Source organism: Dendrobates tinctorius, unplaced genomic scaffold, assembly GCF_039654945.1.
Source record: "Dendrobates tinctorius isolate UK_male_01 unplaced genomic scaffold, ASM3965494v1 ptg000063l, whole genome shotgun sequence".
Lineage (NCBI taxonomy): Eukaryota > Metazoa > Chordata > Amphibia > Anura > Dendrobatidae > Dendrobates > Dendrobates tinctorius.
This window is the reverse complement of record NW_027361731.1, coordinates 30,700,654-30,725,927: the sequence shown is the minus strand read 5'-3', so window position 1 is coordinate 30,725,927 and position 25,274 is coordinate 30,700,654. Positions and strand designations below refer to the sequence as shown.

The 25,274-nt window shown below is 53.3% G+C and overlaps 1 protein-coding gene across 3 annotated transcripts; it reads right to left on the bottom strand.

The window, feature by feature from the left end:
- Positions 1-982: 982 nt before the first annotated feature.
- On the bottom strand, positions 983-19,794 carry CUNH17orf58 (chromosome unknown C17orf58 homolog). Of its 3 annotated transcripts, XM_073579804.1 has the most exons (5): positions 19,597-19,785; positions 10,387-10,740; positions 10,108-10,185; positions 6,814-6,987; positions 983-5,879 (listed from the first exon to the last, which is right to left on the bottom strand). In XM_073579804.1, the coding sequence occupies exons 1-5, from the start codon at positions 19,700-19,702 to the stop codon at positions 5,689-5,691; spliced, it is 903 nt and encodes a 300-aa protein (XP_073435905.1). In that variant the 5' UTR covers positions 19,703-19,785; the 3' UTR covers positions 983-5,688. The 3 variants fall into 3 exon arrangements, with proteins under 3 accessions (XP_073435905.1, XP_073435904.1, XP_073435906.1); XM_073579803.1 differs by lacking the exons at positions 983-5,879; positions 6,814-6,987 and having other exon boundaries at positions 8,704-10,185; positions 19,597-19,794; XM_073579805.1 differs by lacking the exons at positions 983-5,879; positions 6,814-6,987; positions 19,597-19,785 and adding an exon at positions 14,336-15,806 and having other exon boundaries at positions 8,704-10,185.
- Between the last annotated feature and the right edge of the window lie 5,480 nt (positions 19,795-25,274).

Here is a 25,274-nt window from a genome sequence, read left to right as displayed (position 1 = left end):
TGGGCTCTCCCCTCTGTCGTTCTCCTCCCTCTGTCGTCGTCATCCTCCCTCTGGGCTCTCCCCTCTGTCGTCGTCCTCCCTCTGGGCTCTCCCCTCTGTCGTCGTCGTCCTCCCTCTGGGTTCTCCCCTCTGTCGTCGTCGTCCTCCCTCTGGGTTCTCCCCTCTGTCGTCGTCGTCCTCCCTCTGGGTTCTCCCCTCTGTCGTCGTCGTCCTCCCTCTGGGTTCTCCCCTCTGTCGTCGTCGTCCTCCCTCTGGGTTCTCCCCTCTGTCGTCGTCCTCCCTCTGGGCTCTCCCCTCTGTCGTTCTCCTCCCTCTGGGCTCTCCCCTCTGTCGTTCTCCTCCCTCTGGGCTCTCCCCTCTGTCGTTCTCCTCCCTCTGGGCTCTCCCCTCTGTCGTTCTCCCTCTAGGCTCTCCCCTTTGTCGTTCTCCTCCCTCTGGGCTCTCCCCTCTGTCGTTCTCCCTCTGGGCTCTCCCCTCTGTCGTTCTCCTCCCTCTGGGTTCTCCCCTCTGTCGTTCTCCTCCCTCTGGGTTCTCCCCTCTGTCGTTCTCCCTCTGGGTTCTCCCCTCTGTCGTCGTCGTCCTTCCTTTGGGTTCTCCCCTCTGTCGTCCTCTGGGCTCTCTCCCCTCTGTCGTCGACCTCCTCCCTCTGGGCTCTCCCCTCTGTCGTCGTCCTCCTCCCTCTGGGTTCTCCCCTCTGTCGTCGTCCTCCTCCCTCTGGGTTCTCCCCTCTGTCGTCGTCCTCCTCCCTCTGGGTTCTCCCCTCTGTCGTCGTCCTCCTCCCTCTGGGTTCTCCCCTCTGTCGTCGTCCTCCTCCCTCTGGGCTCTCCCCTCTGTCGTCGTCATCCTCCTCCCTCTGGGCTCTCCCCTCTCGTCGTCCTCCTGCTGTCCTGAGATTGTGTCTTGAGTCTCAGCACAGCAGGTGTGTGATAATGCCACTAGATGGCGTGCTGGGGGGGTGCACTGCATGGTCTGCATTATGCTGTGGGGGGGATCTAATAATTTATTTCTATAGCACCAACACATTCCGCAGCACTTTACATTTTGGAGGGGACATGTACAGACAATAAAAGACATAAATCACCAGATACAGGAGCCGTGAGGGACCTGACCACAAGAGCTTACAATCTATGAGGAAATGGGGAGACTCGAGAGGTGGATGGTAACCATTGCTTTCATTGTACGGTCCGACCATCAATGTAATAAATCAGGTGTTCATGTGATGCTGCATGAGCTGGTTATCAGCCTAGGTATGTAACAGTACAGACACAGAGGGCTATTCAATGCATAAAGCATGTGGGAACATGATGCCAGGAACCTGATTAAGAAGAAAATTTTGAATGGGCAACACAGGGATAGATAAATGTGTTGAGGCGGCAGGCCAGTCTGAAGAAATGCGTTTTTAGGGCAAACTTAAAACTGCTGATTGGGGATTAATTGAATTATCCTGGGTAGTGCATTCCAAAGAATTGGCACAACACGTGAGAAATCATAGAATGGTAGAGTTGGAAGGGACCTCCTGGGCCATCTGGTCAATCCACTCATTGATCACCCTCTCAAAAAGTTTTTTCTAATATCTAATCTGTGTCTCCGCCCATTCAGTTTCATCCCATTGCTTCTAGTCTTTCCTTGTGCAAATGAGAATAAAGTTGATCCTTCTACAATGTGACAGCCCTTTAGATATTTGTAGACAGCTATTAAGTCTCCTCTCAGTCTTCTCTTTTGCAAACTAAACAATCCCAAATCCTGCAACCTTTCCTCATAAGACAGGGTTTGCAGACCGGTCACCATTCTGGTCGCTCTTTTCTCAACTTGCATCTGTTAATACATCCCAGAATTGCATTTGCCTTTTTTTTTTTGCTGCATCACACTGTTGACTCATATTCAGTCTGTGATCTATTAGTATACCCAAGTCTTTTTCACATGTGCTGTTGCTTAGCCCTATTCCTCCCATTCTGTATATGTTTGTTTCATTTTTATTGCCCAGATGTAGTACTTTGCACTTCTCCCTGTTAAAAACCATTCTGTTAGTTGCTGCCCACTTCTCCAGTTTATTTATATCTTTTTGAATCCTCTCTCTCTCTCTTCTCTAGTATTAGCTATCCCTCCTAGCTTTGTGTCATCAGCAAATTTAATCAGTTTACCCTCAATTCCTTCATCTAAATCGTTGATAAGGATGATGAACAATACAGGGCCCAGGACAGAGCCCTGTGGTACCCCACTTGAGACATTCTTCCAACTGGATGTGCAGCCATTTACGACCACTCTTTGGGTCCGATCACTAAGCCAGTTATGAATCCACCTAACAGTTGCTTTGTCCATTCCATACCTAGTCATTTTTTCAATAAGGATTGTATGAGATACTTTGTCAAATGCTTTGCTGAAGTCAAGATATACTATATCTACAGCATTTCCCTGATCCACCCAGTCAGTGATTCCGTCATAGAAGGAAATTAAGTTAGTCTGACATGACTTATTAGTTACAAACCCATGCTGACTCTGTTTAATCACTTCATTCTTATCCAGGTACTGACATACATGTTGTTTAATAATTTGTTCAAAGATCTTTCCTGGTATTAAAGTCAGACTCACCGGCCTATAGTTGCCTGGGTCCACCTTCCCCTTTTTGAAGATAGGAACAACATTTGCTCTTCTCCAGTCTTCTGGGACTTCTCCTGTTCTCCAAGAATTTTCAAAGATTATGGAGAGCGGTTCAAAAATTTCTTCTGCTATCTCCTTCAATACTTTGGGGTGTAATTCATCTGGACCTGGAGACTTGAATTTGTTTAGTTTAGCTAAGTGTTTCCTCACTATCTTTCTGTTTATAGATATCCTGGATTCTTCTATTCCTTTAATAGGACAGTGAAGAACAGTTTGTTACATTTCCTTTCTGAGAGAAAATAGATGCAAAATAGGAATTTAAAAGTTCGGCCTTCTCAACATCCGGTCTTACCATTTCATCATTTTCATCCTGTAAAAATCCTATAGCATCTTTTACTTTTCTTTTACTTTTGACATATCCCCAAAATCCTTTATTACTGCATTGCTTTTGATGTCTCTTGCAAGCCTCAATTTATTGTCAGCTTTAGATAATCTGATTTGTGCCCTGCAGGTTCTGCAGACAGCATTATATTCTTCTTTAGATATGCCTCCCTCTTTCCAATTTATAAACATTTCTTTCTTCCTTTTTAGCATGTGCTTAAGTTCTGTGTTCATCCATCCTGGCCTCCTTAAATGCTTCCTATTCTTCCCTCTTTTCGGAATTGTTAACAATTGTGCTTTGAGAATTTCATTTTTCAAGATTTCCCATCCTTCCTGGACATTTTTGTCTTTAAGGATATCCAGCCATTGGATCCCTCCAATTCTCTTTCTGAATCCCTTAAAATCTGCCTTTCTGAAATCTAACCTTGACGTCTGAGTCTTCACAGGTCTTCCTCCTCTAGTTATCCAAAATTCTAAAATAGCATGGTCGCTACCTCCTAGGGTCCCAGCCACTTTTACCTCCTCAACTATTTCCTTCCTGTTTATAGGGATTAGATCCAAGGTAGCAGTTCCCCTTGTTTTCTGATTCCTGAGCAGTTTGGGTGCTGACTGCCTCCCAATGCTCTTGCTTCCCTGGGTCACATGCTTCAGTTCCTCAGTTTCTTCAGGTGCACGTCAAATTTCTTCTCAAGAAATAAGTTAAAAACAAAGTTTATACTTTCACTGGGCTCAAACTCAAGCTTTCTATTCCATAAGCCAATAGCTTAACCACTCAGCCATCGGCTGAACTGGTCAAGTCCTGGAGACAGGAGTGGGAAGTTCTGGTTATTGAGGATGTTAACCTCAGGTCATTGGCAGAATGGAGAGCAGAGGTAGGGTGGTTGATTGAGACGAGTGAGATGTAGAGTGGTGATGAGCCATGGAGAGGACGGGAAGGGTGGTAGACGAGACAAGGGTGATGTAGAGTGGTGCTGAGCAGTGGAGAGGACGGGTAAGGGTGGTAGACTGAGGCGTGGGAGATGTAGGGTGGTAGACTGAGGCGAGGGAGGAGAGGTAGGGGGGTGCTGAGCCATGGAGCGCTTTGTAGGTGAGAGTGATAAGTTTATATTGAACTTTGTATCGGATGGGTAACTAGTGTAATGACTGGCACAGGGTAGAGGCATCGGTGTAACGGTTGGTGAGAAATATGATCGTGGCTGCAGCATTCAGGACGGATTGGAGAGATGAGAGTTTGGTAAGAGGGAGACCGATTAGTAGAGAGTTACAATAGTCCAGACGAGAATAAATAAGAGAAACAGTAAGAGGTCTTTCAGAGTCGAAAGTAAGAAAGGGTCGAATTCTAGAAATGTTTTTGAGGTGCAGATAACAAGAGCGAGCCAGTGATCGGATGGGGGGGGAGTGAAGGAAAGATCTGAATGAAGTTTGACCACAAGACAGTGGGCATGCTGCTGGGGAGTAATGATAAAATCACACATGGAGATGGCAATGTCGGGCATAGGTAGCTTAGCGGAGGGAGGAAACGCAAGTTCAGTTTTTGACTGGTTCAGTTTCAGATATAGTGAGGACATGATGTTAGACACAGCGTTTAGACAATCGCCGGTGTTTTCTAGAAAGGCTGACGTGATGTCAGGAGAGGAAGCGTATAATTGGGTGTCATCAGCATAGAGATGGTACTGGAAACCAAATCTACTGATTGTTTGTTCAATACGGGCAGTGTACAAAGAAGAGGAGGGGGCCTAGGACTGATCCTTGAGGAACCCCAACAGTAAGGGGAGGGGACCTAGGTCTGTTCCTTGAGGAACCCCGACAGTAAGGAGAGGAAGTAGAGCCAGCAAAAGACACAGTGAAGAAGTTGTCAGAGAGTTAGGAAAACAAGGAGAGAACGATGTTATTGAGCCCGATAGAGCGGAGCATAGTGAGGAGGAGCTGATGATCCACAGTGTCAGATGCTGCAGAGAGATCCAAGAGAATTACCATGGAGTAATGACCATTTGATTTAGCTGTTAGTAGATCATTAGAGACTTTAGTGAGGGCAGTTTCAGTAGAGTGTAAAGAGCGGAAACCCGATTGTAGAGGGTCGAGAAGAGAGTTATCAGAGAGATAGCGGATAAGACAAAAGTGGACCAGGCGTTCCAGGAGTTTAGAGATGAAGGGAAGATTAGAGACAGGTCTATCGTTAGCGGCACAGTTTTGGTCGAGGGACGGTTTTTTAGGTAATGGATGTATGATGGCATGCTTAAATGAGGAAGGAAAGATACTGGAAGAGAGAGGGAGGTTGAATATTTTTGTTAGGTGAGTGGTGACAGCAGGGGAAAGGGACTGGAGGAGATGTGACGGAAATGGGTCACTGGTGCAAGTGGTTGGGCGAGAAGATGATGGATCATTTCTTCTTCCGTGATGCCATTACATTGTGCGGGGGGCCATCTTATGCTGTAGGGAAGACTATAGACCTGATTCTGCTCAATATTCAGTGATATAATAATGGGCAGAGTTCGGATGGGCTCCACAGCAGTCAGTCTCGTGGCCCCTCGTAAAAGTATCTGCCCACCTCTGGTTTATCCTGTCACATCAGCTCCAGACGTCATCTGCCGGAGGATGGTCCGGGACCCCAATACCTTTTTTCCCCTCATGTCACAGTGTTGGGGAGATTTGTGCACGTTGTGTCCCGGCCCTAAGGCTGTTCTGTGTCCCAGATCTGGGGTCTCGGGGTTATGTACACTTGGAGAGGGCGGCCCACAGTCCCCGGCCATCCTTCCTCCGGTTGAATCTCCTGATGATGCTGCTGCCACTCGTCACCAACCCGTCACCAGCGCGCAACCGGCCGCTGACAACGCGCAGCACCGCCGGCGGTAACTGCATCCCCCGACGGTAGATCTGCCCCATCATAATGTAACGGCCCCCTACAGCGGGAGAAAAGTCAGGACTGAGCAGTGTGGTACAGTGTATCCAATCCTCTCCTGTCTGATACTGACTGCTGAGCCGTGTATCCAATCCTCTCCTGTGTGATACTGTCTGCTGATCCGTGTATCTAATCCTCTCCTGTGTGATACTGTCTGCTGACGTGTGTATCTAATCCTCTCCTGTGTGATACTGACTGCTGATCCATGTATCTAATCCTCTCCTGTGTGATACTGTCTGCTGAGGTGTGTATCTAATCCTCTCCTGTGTGATACTGACTGCTGATACGTGTATCTAATCCCCTCCTGTGTGATACTGACTGCTGAGCCGTGTATCTAATCCTATCCTGTGTGATACTGTCTGCTGAGGTGTGTATCTAATCCTATTCTGTGTGATACGGACTGCTGAGCTGTGTATCTAATCCTATCCTGTGCGATACTGACTGCTGAGGTGTGTATCTAATCCTATCCTGTGCGATACTGACTGCTGAGCTGTGTATCTAATCCTCTCCTGTGTGATACTGACTGCTGAGCTGTGTATCTAATCCTCTCCTGTGTGATACTGACTGCTGAGCCGTGTATCTAATCCTATCCTGTGTGATGCTGACTGCTGAGCCCTGTATCTAATCCTCTCCTGTGTGATACTGACTGCTGAGCCATATATCTAATCCTATCCTGTGTGATACTGACTGCTGAGCCGTGTATCTAATCCTATCCTGTGTGACACTGACTGCTGAGCCGTGTATCTAATCCTCCTGTGTGATACTGTCTGCTGAGCTGTGTATCTAATCCTATCCTGTGTGATACTGACTGCTGAGCCGTGTATCTAATCCTATCCTGTGTGATGCTGACTGCTGAGCCCTGTATCTAATCCTATCCTGTGTGATACTGACTGCTGAGCTGTGTATGTAATCCTTGGTGGCGGTTCACTACTCACCTAGCTGGAGGTGTGGGGTGTGCAGGGCGAGGACAGTGACTCTGGAGAAGACTCCGCTGTCGGGGGTGAGGTACAGTTGTCCTGTCTTGTACGATCCTCCACTGCTCACCAGGACAGTCAAGATCCGGGCTCCTCCACCAACCACTTCCACATCATGGATGATCCCGTTCACAGCTGTGAGGGAGGAAGGTCGTGGTATTCGTCAGTCTTGGTACCGGGCAGTCTTGGTATTGGGTGGTCCTGGTACTGGGTGGTCTTTGTACTGAGCAGTCCTGGTATTTTGCGGTCTTGGTACCGGGCGGTTATGGTATTGCTCAGTCTTGGTACCGGGCGGTTTTGGTACCGGGCGGTCTTGGTATTCGTCAGTCTTGGTACCAGGCGGCCTTAGTACCGGGCGGTTGTGGTATTGGGCAGTCTTGGTACCGGACGGTCTTGGTATTGGGTGGTCCTGGTACTGGTTGGTCTTCGTATTGGGCAGTCCAGGTATTTGGCAGTCTTGGTTCCGGGCAGTCATGGTATAGTCACGCACAGTGTGGGAAGTACAACTCGAAGGAATGAGGGGAAGGAAACCCACTAGGTTGATCTAATAGTACCCTGCCTCCCCTACTGTCCCTAAATTGGCTCTTCACCAATTGCCAAGCAGGAACCTGTATATCCCTAGAGCTAGGCCCTGTATAGGGAGGTGGGATGAGCACTGGTCATTCCCCCTGTAAACTAAAGACAAAAAGGTAGACAGACAGTCAAAATGAACTTAGCTTGAGCAGACTCAGAGAGGGAACACCAAACGTCCTCAAACAGCTCGAGAGAGGAAGTAAGCCGACTGCTATAGCCCTAAGCCTTCACAAAGGAAAATGTGACAATCACCAGCAACTCTCTGCAGCAGGCTGGGAGTCTATAAACACCCAGGTCCAGGTGTGTCAATTAGAGCCAGAGGGAGGTTACCACTGGGTCTAAGAGTCAGAAGGATTAATGAGTCTGTAATGCCAAACGCAGAGACGTTCTGCAGCCAGATGCAGAGCGACAGTCTGCAGCATCTGACACACCCGTGACAGGTATTGGGCTGTCTTGGTACTTTGAAGTAATAGTACCGGGAGTTCTTGGTATTGGGTGGTTTTGGTACCAGGCAGTCTTGGTATTGGGCGATCCTGGTGTCAGGAAAATATGAATCATTTTCTAATGTCCGAGCTACCCCACCAGAGCGGAATCACTGTCCTTCCATCCCCCATTTGGTTTGTGTTACACTAAGCTCCATGTCCAGACACACAGCTTCGAGCCCCCTCAGTCTGCCTCTGTGAAATTCTATCCACTCCCCCCTCTCTTCAGCAGAGGGTCACTTTTACTGGCCAGTTAAGTGTGGGTTCTCTTTCCCTTCAAGATTTCCATTGTCCTAATCCTAAAATGCTCAGACTCAAATGTAATAACTCCCGCTAAACCTAGAAACAGGAGTAGATTTCCAGGATCAGGATAATTGGGGCTACGCCCGGCAGCCCATAGGGCCATCAGAAACTTGGGAAATGAGTTTCTGCCCCCCAGTAACACGCAGACAGGCCATGTTTGGTCTCAAAAGAAAGGTAAATTCGCAGGGGACAATATAATGTCCCTGTCGTCACCCTGTGAGCTTCCCAGCCAAAGATATGGTAAGCACAAGCTTTTAATATAGGTGGTCCTCCAGGGGACAGCCCACATGTGAGGTCAACAAAGGTGGGAGAGCCTAAGTTTATGGGCAAACCATAGAACCGGAGCAACCATTTTCAGAGCCGTTCAGACCTGGGGAAGATAGCTGCCATCCATGCTGTGGACTGAATATTGTCCTTGGGACGGCGCTCCTCCCCTTTATCGACACTTCATACCGGTGACTGACAGAGTAAGTTTCTTATTTTAATCCCTTTTATTTGTAACTGTTTGTACCTACTGTGTTTTGTCTCCTTTTGTAATATCTTTTGTATTTTTGTAAACACTGCCGATATTTTCTGGAGTAAACTTATAAATTTACTAGTTTCGTTCTTCTTGCTCTATGACCGAACCGACATGTACTCCCGCGCCAAACCACGCGACCGGTTGGTGGGTTCCTGACCCAATATAGGCTTTAGTATCAAATGAGGAACTGCTGGCAGCGTGGTGTCCTGGTGGTATTGGAGAACCCTGGCAGTGATGGATCGGAGGTTTATGTGTGTATTTCCTGCCTGAGACTGGTGATATATACACCAACCTCACTACAGAGTGCCCGATAGCCAGTAGGTTACAAGGCAGCCTTTCCGGCAACTACTTATCCTAGGTGCAGTTCCCTGACTGACCTAAGGGTAAGGAGGGCGCCAGAGAGCTGCAAGTTCCTAACCGGAACTGAAAGTGGAAACAAAAGTTTGGGTTATTTCCCTGACGCCTGGTATTGGGTGGGCTTGGTACCGGGTGGTCTTGGTATTGGGCGGTCCTGGTACTGAGAAGTCTTGGTACCAGGTGGTGTTGGTATTGGGCGGTCTTGGTACCGGGAGGTCTTCGTATTGGGCGGTCTTGGTATTGGGAAATCTTGGTACCGGGCGGTCCTGGAATTGGGCAGTCTTGGTACTGGGCAGGCTTAGTATTGGGTGGTTTTGGTATTGGGCAGTCTTGGCACCAGGCGGTCTTGGTACCAGGTGGTCATGGTATTGGGCAGCCTTTGTACTGGGAGGTCAAGGTAATGGGCGGTCTTGGTACCAGGAGGTCTTATTATTTGGTGGTATTGTTAAGGGGTGGTCTTGGTATCGGGCAGTCTTGGTATTGGGCGGTCTTGTTACCGAGAGGTCTTGGTATTGGGCGGTCTTGGTACAGGGAAGTCTAGGTACTGGGAAACCTTTGTACCGGGTGGTCTTGGTATTGGGCAGTCTTCGTACCGTGCGGTCTTGGTACCGAGAAGTCTTGGTATTGGTTGGTCTTGGTACCGTGAAGTCTTCGTATTGGGCGGTCTTGGTACTGGGAAGCCTTGGTATTGGGCGGGATTGGTATTAGATGGTCTTGGTATTGGGCGGTCTTGGTACCGGGAAGTCTTGGTATTGGATGGTCTTGGTATTGGGCGGTCTTGGTACTGGGAAGCCTTGATATTGGGCGGGGTTGGTGTTAGATGGTCTTGGTATTGGGCGGTCTTGGTACCAGGACGTCTTGGTACTGGGAGGTCAAGGTACCTGAGGTCTTGGTACCGGGAGTTAATGGTACTGGAAGGTTTTGGCATTGAGCGGTCTTGGGTGGTCTTGGTAATGGGTGGTCTTGGTACCGGGTGGTCTTGGTACCGGTAGCTGTGCCTTAGTCCAGGCAGGTACTCACCGAAGTCGCTGTGGCAGAACACCTCCCGCTCCTCGCGCTCTCGGTGACACTCCGCAGCACACGTCCTCTCGGCACCATCTAGAAGACAGAAGGAGTGGGATGTAGTGCAGCGTTGTACGGTAAAGATCACTGTTTACTGTCAGTGAACATCCATTATTTCTATCTCTGTCTCACAGCTGAGGGGTTGTTACAATTGTATCCCGTCCTGACAGATTGCCTGCCCTGATACATTGTGACGAGGCCGCTGCTGTGAGAGGTGCTCTGTCAGGAGGCCCATACCTTTCCTGAAGACCCTGCGGTGGGGGAGCGGGCCCATCGGGTGCCGGTTAGTCAGCTGGGTGGCCTCCCAGGCTTGTGGACGGCTTTTCCCGGGCCGATTGCTCTCGTGGTGTGGGACCCCTTTGGTGTGATTATGGGGGGCCGTGAGGACGGAGTCCAGCTGGTAGTTCCGGTGGGCAGTGGGGCTGTCATGGTGCCGGGGGTCCGCCTTCCTCAGGCCAGTGTGATTGTCCAGCGGCAGCTTAGATGTCATCATCTTTCCACCCTTCGACATGGAGAAACCAGACCGGAGTGCGCTGGCAGGACGGACTCTCACCTCTAGATATGGGTCCAGGGTCCGACCGTCCACACCATCTGAGGAATCAAACACTACTGTATCCTCCAGTCACATCCAGAGCTGCATCACCAAGGATTATACTCCAGTCACATCCAGAACTGCACCACCAAGGATTATACTCCATTCACATCCAGACCTGCACCACCGAGGAAAATACTCCATTCACACAGGATGTTGAGAAGGCTGAACTTTTAAATTCCTATTTTGCATCTGTTTTCTCTCAGAAAGGAAATGTAACACCAACTGTTATTCACTGTCCTATTAAGGGAATAGAAGAATCCAGGATATCTATAAACAGAAAGATAGTGAGGAAACACTTAGCTAACCTAAATGAATTCAAGTCTCCAGGTCCAGATGAATTACACCCCAGAGTACTGAAGGAGATAGCAGAAGAAATTTCTGAACCACTCTCCATAATCTTTGAAAATTCTTGGAGAACAGGAGAAGTGCCAGAAGACTGGAGAAGAGCAAATGTTGTTCCTATCTTCAAAAAGGGGAAGAAGGTGGACCCAGGCAACTATAGGCCGGTGAGTCTGACTTCTATACCAGGAAAGATCTTTGAACAAATTATTAAACAACATTTAAGTCAATACCTGGATAAGAATGAAGTGATCAAACAGAGTCAGCATGGGTTTGTAACTAATAAGTCATGTCAGACTAACTTAATTTCCTTCTATGACGGTATCACTGATTGGGTGGATCAAGGAAATGCTGTAGATATAGTATATCTTGACTTCAGCAAAGCATTTGACAAAGTCTCTCATACAATCCTTATTGAAAAAATGACTAAGTATGGAATGGACAAGGCAACTGTTAGGTGGATTCATAGCTGGCTTAGTGATCGAACCCAAAGAGTGGTCGTAAATGGCTGCACATCCAGTTGGAAGAATGTCTCAAGTGGGGTACCACAGGGCTCTGTCCTGGGCCCTGTATTGTTCAACATCTTTATCAACGATTTAGATGAAGGAATTGAGGGTAAACTGATTAAATTTGCTGATGACACAAAGCTAGGAGGGATAGCTAATACTAGAGAAGAGAGAGAGAGGATTCAAAAAGATTTAAATAAACTGGAGAAGTGGGCAGCAACTAACAGTATGGTTTTTAACAGGGAAAAATGCAAAGTACTACATCTGGGCAATAAAAATGAAAAAAGCATATATAGAATGGGAGGAATAGGGCTAAGTGACAGCACATGTGAAAAAGACTTGGGTATACTAATAGATCACAGACTGAATATGAGTCAACAGTGTGATGCAGCAGCAAAAAAGGCAAATGCAATTCTAGGATGTATTAACAGAAGCATACAGTCTAGATCACGTGAAGTCATTATTTCCCTCTACTCCTCTTTGGTCAGACCTCATCTGGAATATTGTGTCCAGTTTTGGGCACCACATTTTAAAAAAGACATCAACAAACTGGAGCAAGTTCAGAAAAGAGCGACCAGAATGGTGACCGGTCTGCAAACCCTGTCTTATGAGGAAAGGTTGCAGGATTTGGGAATGTTTAGTTTGCAAAAGAGAAGACTGAGAGGAGACTTAATAGCTGTCTACAAATATCTAAAGGGCTGTCACATTGTAGAAGGATCAACTTTATTCTCATTTGCACAAGGAAAGACTAGAAGCAATGGGATGAAACTGAATGGGAGGAGACACAGATTAGATATTAGAAAAAACTTTTTGACAGTTAGAGTGATCAATGAGTGGAACAGGCTGCCACGAGAAGTGGTGAGTTCTCCTTCAATGGAAGTCTTCAAACAGAGGCTGGACAGACATCTGACTGGGATGATTTAGCGAATCCTGCTTTGAGCAGGGGGTTGGACCAGATGGCCCAGGAGGTCCCTTCCAACTCTACGATTCTATGATTCTATGATTCTATTCATATCCAGACCTGCACCACCGAGGATTATACTTCAGTCACATCCAGAGCTGCACCACCGAGGATTATACTCCATTCACATCCAGAGCTGCACCACCAAGGATCATACTCCATTCATATCCAGACCAGCACCACGGAGGATTATACTCCAGTCACATGCAGAGCTGCACCACAGAGGATTATACTCCAGTCACATCCAGAACTGTACCACTGAGGATTATACTCCATTCACATCCAGAGCTGCACCACCGAGGATTATACGCCATTGACATCCAGAGCTGCACCACCGAGGATTATACTCCAGTCACATCCAGAGCTGCACCACGGAGGATTATACTCCAGTCACATCCAGAGCTGCATCACCGAGGGTTATACTGCAGTCTCATCCTGAGCTGCAACACCGAGGATTATACTCCAGTCACATGCAGACCTGCACCACCGAGGATTATACTCCAGTCACATCCAGACCTGCACCATCGAGGATTATACTCCAGTCACATCCAGACCTGCACCACCGAGGATTAAACTCCAGTCACATCCAGAGCTGCACCACCGAGGATTATACTCCAGCCACATCCAGACCTGCACCACCGAGGATTATACTCCAGTCACATCCAGACCTGCACCAGCGAGGATTTATACTCCAGTCACATCCAGAGCTGCACCACAGAGGATTAAACTCCAGCCACATCCAGACCTGCACCACCGAGGATTATACTCCAGTCACATCCAGACCTGCACCAGCGAGGATTTATACTCCAGTCACAGCCAGACCTACACCACCGAGGATTATACTCCAGTCACATCCAGACCTGCACCACCGAGGATTATACTCCATTCACTTCCAGACCTACACCACCGAGTATTATACTCCAGTCACATCCAGAGCTGCATCAGCGAGGATTTATACTCCAGTCAGATCCAGAGCTGCACCACCGAGGATTATACTCCAGTCACATCCAGACCTGCATCAGCGAGGATTTATACTCCAGTCAGATCCAGAGCTGCACCACCGAGGATTATATTCCAGTCACATCCAGACTTGCACCACCGAGGATTATACTCCAGCCACATCTAGAGCTGCACCACCGAGGATTATACTCCAGTCACATCCCGAGCTGCCCCACCGAGGATTATACTCCAGTCACATCCAGACCTGCACCACCGAGGATTATACTCCAGTCACATCCAGACCTGCACCACTGAGGATTATACTCCAGTCACATTCAGAGCTGCATCACCAAGGATAATACTCCCGTCACATCCAGACCTGCATCACCAAGGATTATACTCCAGTCACATCCAGAGTTGCACCACCGAGGATTATACTCCAGTCACATCCAGACCTGCACCACCGAAGATTATACTCCAATCACATCCAGAGCTGCACCACCGAGGATTAAACAACCAGTCACATCCAGAGCTGCACCACCGAGGAATATACTCCAGTCACATCCAGAGCTGCACTGAGGATTATACTCCAGTCACATCCAGAGCTGCATCACCAATATTTATACTCCAGTCACACCCAGAGCTGCATCACCAAGGATTATACTCCAGTCACATCCATAGCTGCACCAAGGATTATACTCCATCCACATCCAGACCTGCACCACCGAGGATTATACTCCAGTCACATCCAGAGCTGCACCACCGAGGATTATACTCCAGTCACATCCAGAGCTGCACCACCGAGGATTATACTCCAGTCACATCCAGAGCTGCACTATTAATTACCTGGCAGGGCAGGTGAGATGTAACATGCTAGTGCTCTCTGTTATCAGGCAGTTATGCGCAGGAATCTCCTGGGTCACGGGAGCCCCGAAATATAACTCTGACCCTCACTGCAGAGCATCTCTCCCGGCAGATAGTGATGTGCTGCAGAGCATCTCCCCCCGCAGATAGTGATGTGCTGCAGAGCATCTACCCCCGCACATAGTGATGTGCTGCAGCATCTCCCCCGCAGATAGTGATGTGCTGCAGAGCATCTCCCCCGCAGATAGTGATGTGCTGCAGAGCATCTCCCCCCACAGATAGTGATGTGCTGCAGAGCATCTCTCCCGCAGATAGTGATGTGCTGCAGAGCATCTCTCCCGCAGATAGTGATGTGCTGCAGAGCATCTCTCCTGCAGATAGTGATGTGCTGCAGAGCATCTCCCCCGCAGATAGTGATGTTCTGCAGAGCATCTCTCCCGGCAGATAGTGATGTGCTGCAGAGCATCTCCCCCCGCAGATAGTGATGTGCTGCAGAGCATCTCCCCCGCAGATAGTGATGTGCTGCAGAGCATCTCTCCCGGCAGATAGTGATGTGCTGCAGAGCATCTCCCCCCGCAGATAGTGATGTGCTGCAGAGCATCTCTCCCGGCAGATAGTGATGTGCTGCAGAGCATCTCCCCGGCAGATAGTGATGTGCTGCAGAGCATCTCCCCCCGCAGATAGTGATGTGCTGCAGAGCATCTCCCCCCGCAGATAGTGATTTGCTGCAGAGCATCTCCCCCCGCAGACAGTGATGTGCTGCAGAGCATCTCCCCCAGCAGATAGTGATGTGCTGCAGAGCATTTCCCCGGCAGATAGTGATGTGCTGCAGAGCATCTCCCCGGCAGATAGTGATGTGCTGCAGAGCATCTCCCCCCGCAGATAGTGATGTGCTGCAGAGCATCTCCCCCCGCAGATAGTGATGTGCTGCAGAGCATTTCCCCGGCAGATAGTGATGTGCTGCAGAGCATCTCCCCCCGCAGATAGAGATGTGCTGCAGAGCATCTCCCCCGCAGATAGTGATGTGCTGCAGAGCATCTCTCCCGGCAGATAGTGATGTGCTGCAGAGCATCTCCCCGGCAGATAGTGATGTGCTGCAGAGCATCTCCCCGGCAGATAGTGAGTGTTGCAGAGCATCTCTCCCGGCAGATAGTGATGTGCTGCAGAGCATCTCCCCGGCAGATAGTGATGTGCTGCAGAGCATCTCCCCGGCAGATAGTGATGTGCTGCAGAGCATCTCCCCCCGCAGATAGTGATGTGCTGCAGAGCATCTCCCCGGCAGATAGTGATGTGCTGCAGAGCATCTCCCCCCGCAGATAGTGATGTGCTGCAGAGCATCTCCCCGCAGATCGTGATGTGCTGCAGAGTATCTCCCCGCAGATAGTGATGTGCTGCAGAGCATCTCTCCCGGCAGATAGTGATGTGCTGCAGAGCATCTCCCCCCGCAGATAGTGATGTGCTGCAGAGCATCTCCCCCCGCAGATAGTGATGTGCTGCAGAGCATCTCCCCCGCAGATAGTGATGTGCTGCAGAGCATCTCTCCCGGCAGATAGTGATGTGCTGCAGAGCATCTCCCCCCGCAGATAGTGATTTGCTGCAGAGCATCTCCCCCCGCAGATAGTGATGTGCTGCAGAGCATCTCCCCCGTAGATAGTGATGTGCTGCAGAGCATCTCCCCCGCAGATAGTGATGTGCTGCAGAGCATCTCCCCGGCAGATAGTGATGTGCTGCAGAGCATCTCCCCGGCAGATAGTGATGTGCTGCAGAGCATCTCCCCGGCAGATAGTGATGTGCTGCAGATCATCTCCCCGCAGATCGTGATGTGCTGCAGAGTATCGCCCCCACAGATAGGGTTGTGCTGCAGAGCATCTCCCCCGCAGATAGTGATGTGCTGCAGAGCATCTCCCCCCGCAGATAGTGATGTGCTGCAGAGCATCTCCCCGGCAGATAGTGATGTGCTGCAGAGCATCTCCCCCGTAGATAGTGATGTGCTGCAGAGCATCTCCCCGGCAGATAATGATGTGCTGCAGAGCATATCCCCGGCAGATAGTGATCTGCTGCAGAGCATCTCCCCCCGCAGATAGTGATGTGCTGCAGAGCATCTCCCCGGCAGATAGTGATGTGCTGCAGAGCATCTCCCCCCGCAGATAGTGATGTGCTGCAGAGCATCTCCCCCGTAGATAGTGATGTGCTGCAGAGCATCTCCCCCACAGATAGTGATGTGCTGCAGAGCATCTCCCCCGCAGATAGTGATGTGCTGCAGAGCATCTCTCTCGCAGATAGTGATGTGCTGCAGAGCATCTCCCCCCACAGATAGTGATGTTCTGCAGAGCATCTCCCCCGCAGATAGTGATGTGCTGCAGAGCATCTACCCCCGCAGATAGTGATGTGCTGCAGAGCATCTCCCCCCGCAGATAGTGATGTGCTGCAGAGCATCTTCCCGCACAGATAGTGATGTTCTGCAGAGCATCTCCCCCGCAGATAGTGATGTGCTGCAGAGCATCTACCCCCGCAGATAGTGATGTGCTGCAGAGCATCTCCCCCCACAGATAGTGATGTGCTGCAGAGCATCTCCCCCCACAGATAGTGATGTTCTGCAGAGCATCTCCCCCGCAGATAGTGATGTGCTGCAGAGCATCTACCCCCGCAGATAGTGATGTGCTGCAGAGCATCTCCCCCCGCAGATAGTGATGTGCTGCAGAGCATCTACCCCCGCAGATAGTGATGTCCTGCAGAGCATCTCCCCCGCAGATAGTGATGTGCTGCAGAGCATCTCCCCCACAGAGTGATGTTCTGCAGAGCATCTCCCCCGCAGATAGTGATGTGCTGCAGAGCATCTCCCCCCACAGATAGTGATGTGCTGCAGAGCATCTCCCCCCACAGATAGTGATGTTCTGCAGATCATCTCCCCCGCAGATAGTGATGTGCTGCAGAGCATCTCCCCCCGCAGATAGTGATGTGCTGCAGAGGATCTACCCCCGCAGATAGTGATGTGCTGCAGAGCATCTCCCCCGCAGATAGTGATGTGCTGCAGAGCATCTCCCCCCACAGATAGTGATGTTCTGCAGAGCATCTCCCCCGCAGATAGTGATGTGCTGCAGAGCATCTCCCCCCAGATAGTGATGTGCTGCAGAGCATCTCCCCCCGCAGATAGTGATGTACTGCAGAGCATCTCCCCCCACAGATAGTGATGTTCTGCAGAGCATCTCCCCCGCAGATAGTGATGTGCTGCAGAGCATCTCCCCCCACAGATAGTGATGTTCTGCAGAGCATCTCCCCCGCAGATAGGGTTGTGCTGCAGAGCATCTCCCCCGCAGATAGTGATGTGCTGCAGAGCATCTCCCCCCACAGATAGTGATGTTCTGCAGAGCATCTCCCCCACAGATAGTGATGTGCTGCAGAGCATCTACCCCAGCAGATAGTGATGTGCTGCAGAGCATCTCCCCCCACAGATAGTGATGTGCTGCAGAGCATCTCCCCCCACAGATAGTGATGTTCTGCAGAGCATCTCCCCCGCAGATAGTGATGTGCTGCAGAGCATCTACCCCCGCAGATAGTGATGTGCTGCAGAGCATCTCCCCGGCAGATAGTGATGTGCTGCAGAGCATCTCCCCCCACAGATAGTGATGTGCTGCAGAGCATCTCCCCCCCAGATAGTAATGTGCTGCAGAGCATCTCCCCCCGCAGATAGTGATGTTCTGCAGAGCATCTCCCCCCGCAGATAGTGATGTGCTGCAGAGCATCTCCCCCCGCAGATAGTGATGTGCTGCAGAGCATCTACCCCAGCAGATAGTGATGTGCTGCAGAGCATCTCCCCCCACAGATAGTGATGTGCTGCAGAGCATCTCCCCCCACAGATAGTGATGTTCTGCAGAGCATCTCCCCCGCAGATAGTAATGTGCTGCAGAGCATCTCCCCGGCAGATAGTGATGTGCTGCAGAGCATCTCCCCCCCCAGATAGTAATGTGCTGCAGAGCATCTCCCCCCGCAGATAGTGATGTGCTGCAGAGCATCTCCCCCCACAGATAGTGATGTGCTGCAGAGCATCTCCCCCCGCAGATAGTGATGTGCTGCAGAGCATCTCCCCCCGCAGATAGTGATGTGCTGCAGAGCATCTCCCCCCGCAGATAGTGATGTGCTGCAGAGCATCTCCCCCCGCAGATAGTGATGTGCTGCAGAGCATCTCCCCCCCAGATAGTAATGTGCTGCAGAGCATCTCCCCCCACAGATAGTGATGTGCTGCAGAGCATCTCCCCCCGCAGATAGTGATGTGCTGCAGAGCATCTCCCCCCGCAGATAGTGACGTGCTGCAGAGCATCTCCCCCCCGCAGATAGTGATGTGCTGCAGAGCATCTCCCCCCGCAGATAGTGATGTGCTGCAGAGCATCTCCCCCCGCAGATAGTGACGTGCTGCAGAGCATCTCCCCCCCGCAGATAGTGATGTGCTGCAGAGCATCTCCCCCCGCAGATAGTGATGTGCTGCAGAGCATCTCCCCCCGCAGATAGTGATGTGCTGCAGAGCATCTCCCCCCCGCAGATAGTGATGTGCTGCAGAGCATCTCCCCCCGCAGATAGTGACGTGCTGCAGAGCATCTCCCCCCGCAGATAGTGATGTGCTGCAGAGCATCTCCCCCCGCAGATAGTGATGTGCTGCAGAGCATCTCCCCCCGCAGATAGTGATGTGCTGCAGAGCATCTCCCCCCGCAGATAGAGATGTGCTGCAGAGCATCTCCCCCGCAGATAGTGATGTGCTGCAGAGCATCTCCCCCCCGCAGATAGTGATGTGCTGCAGAGCATCTCCCCCCGCAGATAGTGACGTGCTGCAGAGCATCTCCCCCCGCAGATAGTGATGTGCTGCAGAGCATCTCCCCCCGCAGATAGTGATGTGCTGCAGAGCATCTCCCCCCGCAGATAGTGATGTGCTGCAGAGCATCTCCCCCCCGCAGATAGTGATGTGCTGCAGAGCATCTCCCCCCGCAGATAGTGATGTGCTGCAGAGCATCTCCCCCCGCAGATAGTGATGTGCTGCAGAGCATCTCCCCCGCTCTCGCTGCCCCCTCACATGCTGTGGTTGTGATCTCCGCAGCACACGAACCTCGAAATATCAACCAAATCAGAGATTCTATCACAAATTTCTCTCCATCAATGGACATCAGGTTTGGGGTCTTCCTATCGGTGGGCAGAGGCGTGGGGGGCTCACCCCAGCCCCGGGCATCGCTACAGATCTGTGGGGCGACACTCACCTCTGCGGGCGCCAGACGTGATGAGGAGGAGGAGGAGGATGGGACGAGTGCGCCCGCCGGCCCCGGGGGTCATCCTGTGCTGCTGCTCTGCCGCCTGAAGCCTCATGCTAATGAGGGGCGTCCATGGGGGGCGGACACAGAGACCACAGTCCTGCACCCATCCTGCCCCCACTCCCCCGGCCCCATCCTGCCCCCACTCCCCCGGCTCCATCCTGCCCCCATTCCCATCCTGCCCCCCCGCCGCTCTCCCCGACTCCTTCCTGCCCCCGCCGCTCTCCCCGGCTCCATCCTGCTCTCACTCCCCCGGCCCCATCCTGCCCCCACTCCCCCGGCCCCATCCTGCCCCCACTCCCCCGGCCCCATCCTGCCCCCACTCCCCCGGCTCCATCCTGCCCCCATTCCCATCCTGCCCCCCCGCCGCTCTCCCCGACTCCTTCCTGCCCCCGCCGCTCTCCCCGGATCCATCCTGCTCTCACTCCCCCTTGCCTCATCCTGCCCCTGCCACTCTCCCTGGCTCCATCCTGCCCCCCCAGCCCCATCACGCCCCCCTCAGCCTGCTCCAGGCCCCATCCTGCCCCTACTCACTCCACCCCCATCCTGACCCTTCACCCTCCCCCATCCTGTCCCCGCTCCCCCTGGCTCCATCCTGCCCCCGCCGCTCTCCCCGATCTCCATCCTGCCCCCGCCGCTCTCCCCGGCTCCATCCTGCCCCCGCCGCTCTCTCCGGCTCCATCCTGCCCCCGCAGCTCTCTCTGGCTCCATCCTGCCCCCGCCGCTCTCTCCGGCTCCATCCTGCCCCCGCCGCTCTCTCCGGCTCCATCCTGCCCCCGCAGCTCTCCCCGACTCCTTCCTGCCCCCGCCGCTCTCCCCGGCTCCATCCTGCCCCCGCCGCTCTCCCCGGCTCCATCCTGCCCCCGCCGCTCTCCCCGGCTCCATCCTGCCCCCGCCGCTCTCCCCGGCTCCATCCTGCCCCCACCGCTCTCCCCGGCTCCATCCTGCCCCCGCAGCTCTCCCCGACTCCTTCCTGCCCCTGCCGCTCTCCCCGGCTCCATCCTGCCCCCGCCGCTCTCCCCGGCTCCATCCTGCCCCCCCAGCCCCATCACGCCCCCCTCAGCCTGCTCCAGCCCCCAGGCCCCATCCTGCCCCTACTCACTCCACCCCCATCCTGACCCTTCACCCTCCCCCATCCTGTCCCCGCTCCCCCTGGCTCCATCCTGCCCCCGCCGCTCTCCCCGATCTCCATCCTGCCCCCGCCGCTCTCCCCGGCTCCATCCTGCCCCCGCCGCTCTCTCCGGCTCCATCCTGCCCCCGCCGCTCTCCCCGGCTCCATCCTGCCCCCGCCGCTCTCTCCGGCTCCATCCTGCCCCCACCGCTCTCCCCGGCTCCATCCTGCCCCCGCAGCTCTCCCCGACTCCTTCCTGCCCCCGCCGCTCTCCCCGGCTCCATCCTGCCCCCGCCGCTCTCCCCGGCTCCATCCTGCCCCCGCCGCTCTCCCCGGCTCCATCCTGCCCCCGCCGCTCTCTCCGGCTCCATCCTGCCCCCACCGCTCTCCCCGGCTCCATCCTGCCCTCGCAGCTCTCCCCGACTCCTTCCTGCCCCCGCAGCTCTCCCCGACTCCTTCCTGCCCCTGCCGCTCTCCCCGGCTCCATCCTGCCCCCGCCGCTCTCCCCGGCTCCATCCTGCCCCCGCCGCTCTCCCCGGCTCCATCCTGCCCCCGTCGCTCTCCCCGGCTCCATCCTGCCCCCGCCGCTCTCCCCGATCTCCATCCTGCCCCCGCCGCTCTCCCCGGCTCCATCCTGCCCCCGCCGCTCTCCCCGATCTCCATCCTGCCCCCGCCGCTCTCCCCGGCTCCATCCTGCCCCCGCCGCTCTCCCCGACTCCTTCCTGCCCCCGCCGCTCTCCCCGATCTCCATCCTGCCCCCGCCGCTCTCCCCGGCTCCATCCTGCCCTCGCCGCTCTCCGCGACTCCTTCCTGCCCCCGCCGCTCTCCCTGGCTCCATCCTGCCCCCGCCGCTCTCCGCGGCTCCATCCTGCCCCCGCCGCTCTCCCCGGCTCCATCCTGCCCCCGCCGCTCTCCCCGACTCCATCCTGCCCCCGCTTCCCCGGCCCCATCCTGCCCCCGCCGCTCTCCCCGGATCCATCCTGCCCCCGCCGCTCTCCCCGATCTCCATCCTGCTCTCACTCCCCCTTGCCTCATCCTGCCCCTGCCACTCTCCCTGGCTCCATCCTGCCCCCCCCAGCCCCATCACGCCCCCCTCAGCCTGCTCCAGCCCCCAGGCCCCATCCTGCCCCTACTCACTCCACCCCCATCCTGACCCTTCACCCTCCCCCATCCTGTCCCCGCTCCCCCTGGCTCCATCCTGCCCCCCCACTCTACCCTGGCCACATTCTGCCCCACTCACCCCGGCCGCATCCTGACCCTGGACCTCCCCCATCCTGCCCTTGCTCTCCCTAGCCCCATCCTGACCCCACCGCTCTCCCCGACCCCATCCAGTGCCTGTTCCTCCCAGCCCCATCCTGGACCTGCACCCCCCCATCCTGCCTCGCTCCCCCTGGACCTGCACCCCCCATCCTGCCTCAACTCTCCACCTGCCCCATTCTGTCCCTGCACCCCCCATCCTGCCCCCACTCCCTTCAGCCTCATCCTGGCCCTGCACCCCCCATCTTGCCACCACTCCCCCGGCCCCATCCTGACCCTGCACCCTCCCCCCTCATCCTGCCCCCACTATGTCTGACCCCATCCTTCCCCCGCTCTTGCTGGCTACATCCCCGCTCTCCCTGATCCCATACTCCAGTGGGGGTTTATACTATGGGGGAAGCGATATAATCTGGGGGGCGTTATATTATTAGTGGGCATTATATTATGGGGGGGCTCGTTATACTCTGGGTAGGGTGACAATTTGGGGATTGGTAGCTGTAACGGGGTCTACCAAGCTGGGGTACCTCTTTCAGTACCACCCCGTGTTTTCGGAGGTCCGCTCTGCGTTGGCTGGAGTCTGAATGAATGACGCTGGCTGGAATCCCTGGGTTACATGGGCGCATATAAAAGATCACTGCTTCTCCATGTATTTCCAGTCTCACAACACTTTACTCACAGGACACAGAATATATCGCACAGATACAGAGGGCAGGCCAATAGACAAGTGTCAGGCCAGATATGCATTACAAAAGCCACAGGTGGCCGGAGCCTGCCAATGTTTACTGTGGGAATTACAAAGGTGGGGGGAGGGCGGACACTGCTGATACATTAGGGACATGCATCTCACATGGAACCTATTCTCCATACATATAACTGCACAATATATTCTGGGTGCTAAGTGGTTCTGTAACACGTAACACGGCTCCCCCTTTTCAGCGACGCGATCGGCATACACAGTTTAGGGATGACCGAAGTTTATGGGGTTGGTACAAGTTCCGTTTGTCCATCGGCGTGACCATTTTGTTTGCCGGGTCTGTGGGGGATGGTGAAGTCCAGAGGTTGTAGGGCTAAACTCCACGGCAGCAATCTGGCGTTGTCTCCGGAGACCCGATGAAGCCAGACTAGGGGATTATGGTCCATTAGGAGGGAAAACTGTCGTCCATACAAATATGGTTGCAACTTCTTGAGTGCCCATACTACCGCCAGGCACTCCTTCTCGATGGCCGCATAGCTTACTTCACGGGGCAGTAGTTTCCGACTCAGGTAAGCTACCGGGTGTTCTTGGCCGCCCGGCCCGACTTGGCTCAGTACTGCCCCCAATCCAAACATAGAAGCGTCTGTGTGAACCAGGAAACGTTTAGTTGGATCAGGTGCGGCCAATACAGGGGTATTGGTGAGGGCGTCCTTTAGTTGGTGGAAGGCTTCCTCACACTCTGGGGTCCAGGTTTCCTGGCGTGGTTGGTTCTTATGGGTCAGATCAGTGAGGGGCTTGGCTACGCTGCTGTGATTGGGAACGAATTTCCTGTAATACCCCGCTGCCCATAGAAACGCCATGACCTGGGTTTTAGTGCGTGGGATGGGCCATTTGGCTATGGCCTCAATCTTGGCTGTTTCCCACTTCCCACCCAATGCCCTAAATACTGAACCTCTGCTTTGCCCACGTGACACTTGTTTGGGTTCAGGGTGATTCCGGCCTGATGGATCCTGTCCAATACTGTCTCTAGGTGATTTAGATGCTCTTCCTATGTCGCACTGTAGATGGCGATGTCGTCCAGGTAGGCACAAGCATAGTCCTGGAGACCATCCAGAAGCCGGTCAGCCAGCCTTTGGAAGGTCGCCGGAGCATTCTTCATCCCGAATGGCATAACTCGAAACTGGAATAAGCCGAACGGGGTGACAAATGCCGACTTGGGAATAGCATCAGGACTAAGGGGAATCTGCCAGTAGCCTTTGCATAGATCGATGGTGGTCAAATACTTTGCCCCCGCCAGCCGGTCTAACAACTCATCCACACGCGGCATGGGGTATGCATCCGTCACTGTTTTCTCATTGAGCTTACGATAGTCTACACAAAACCGTGTAGTCCCATCCTTCTTGGGCACTAACACTACGGACTATCTGACTCTTCAATGACCCCTAAACTCAGCATCTCTTGTATCTCTTGTCGCATCCCCTCTCGTACAGACTCAGGGACGCGGAAGGGGTTTTGTCGCAGGGGGGTCTGATCCTGGGTCTCAACCTTGTGTTGTGCCAGGCGAGTGTACCCTGGTCTCTCTGAAAACATCCTCTGTCGCAGCCTCAACAACGCCTCCGCCTGCTGTCTCTCCCGGGGGCCTAGGTCTTCACCCAAGTGTACCTGGTCCCATGTTTTAGACTGAGTCCTTTCCCCTAAGACATCCGGCAAGGGAAGTCCAGATAAATCCTCTGCTTCAGGTGCACAGATGGCCACTACCTCCAGGGCACTCCCGGTAGGGCTTCAGCATATTCACGTGGAACATGCGGATAACCCTGGGGTCCTCACAATCGGCGACATTATAGGTTGTGTCGGCTATTTTCCCCACTACCTGGTAGGGCCCCTGCCATGCAGCTTGGAACTTGTTCTGCTTAGTGGGCTCTAACACCAGGACCTTCTGTCCAATTTCCATGGTGCGCTCTCTGGCCCTCCGATCGTACCATATGCGCTGGTGCCGCTGGGTCGCCTGCATGTTCTCACGTACAGCCTGAGTCAGCTCCTGTAGGCGTTCCCGGAATTCCAGCACATAGGGTACAATAGGTATCCCTTCTATGAGGCCCTCCCCTTCCCAGTGTTCCAGCACTAAGTCTAGTGGTCCCCTTACCCGTCTCCCGTAAACCAGCTCGAACGGGGAGAACCCCGTGGATTCTTGGGGCACCTCCCAATAGGCAAACAGGAGGTGTGGCAAGAATTTCTCCCAGTCCCTGTAGGTCCTGGTAAAAGTCCCAATGAGCTGTTTTAATGTCCCGTTAAAGCTTTCACACAACCCATTGGTTTGCGGGTGGTACGGGCGCTTCTAATGGACTTTACGCCGCACAGCTTCCACAGTTGGTTGGTCACCTCTGCTGTAAACTGGGTACCCTGGTCCGAGATAATCTCCCGGGGAAATCCAACCCGTGAGAAAACCTGGAGTAGGGCGGCCGCCACCGTCTCTGCCAGTATGTTAGGTAACGCAACCGCTTCTGGATACCGTGTGGCATAATCTACCACTGTCAATATATACTTTTGACTGGGTTTGGCTAACGG

Coding starts and splice junctions, on each gene's coding strand:
- CUNH17orf58 (XM_073579803.1), bottom strand. CDS start 19,702: ATGAGGCTTCAGGCGGCAGAGCAGCAGCACAGGATGACCCCCGGGGCC. Junction 10,741..19,596: donor CACGTCTGGCGCCCGCAGAG/GTGAGTGTCGCC, acceptor TTGATTCCTCAG/ATGGTGTGGACGGTCGGACC. Junction 10,186..10,386: donor CCGCAGGGTCTTCAGGAAAG/GTATGGGCCTCC, acceptor TCTGTCTTCTAG/ATGGTGCCGAGAGGACGTGT.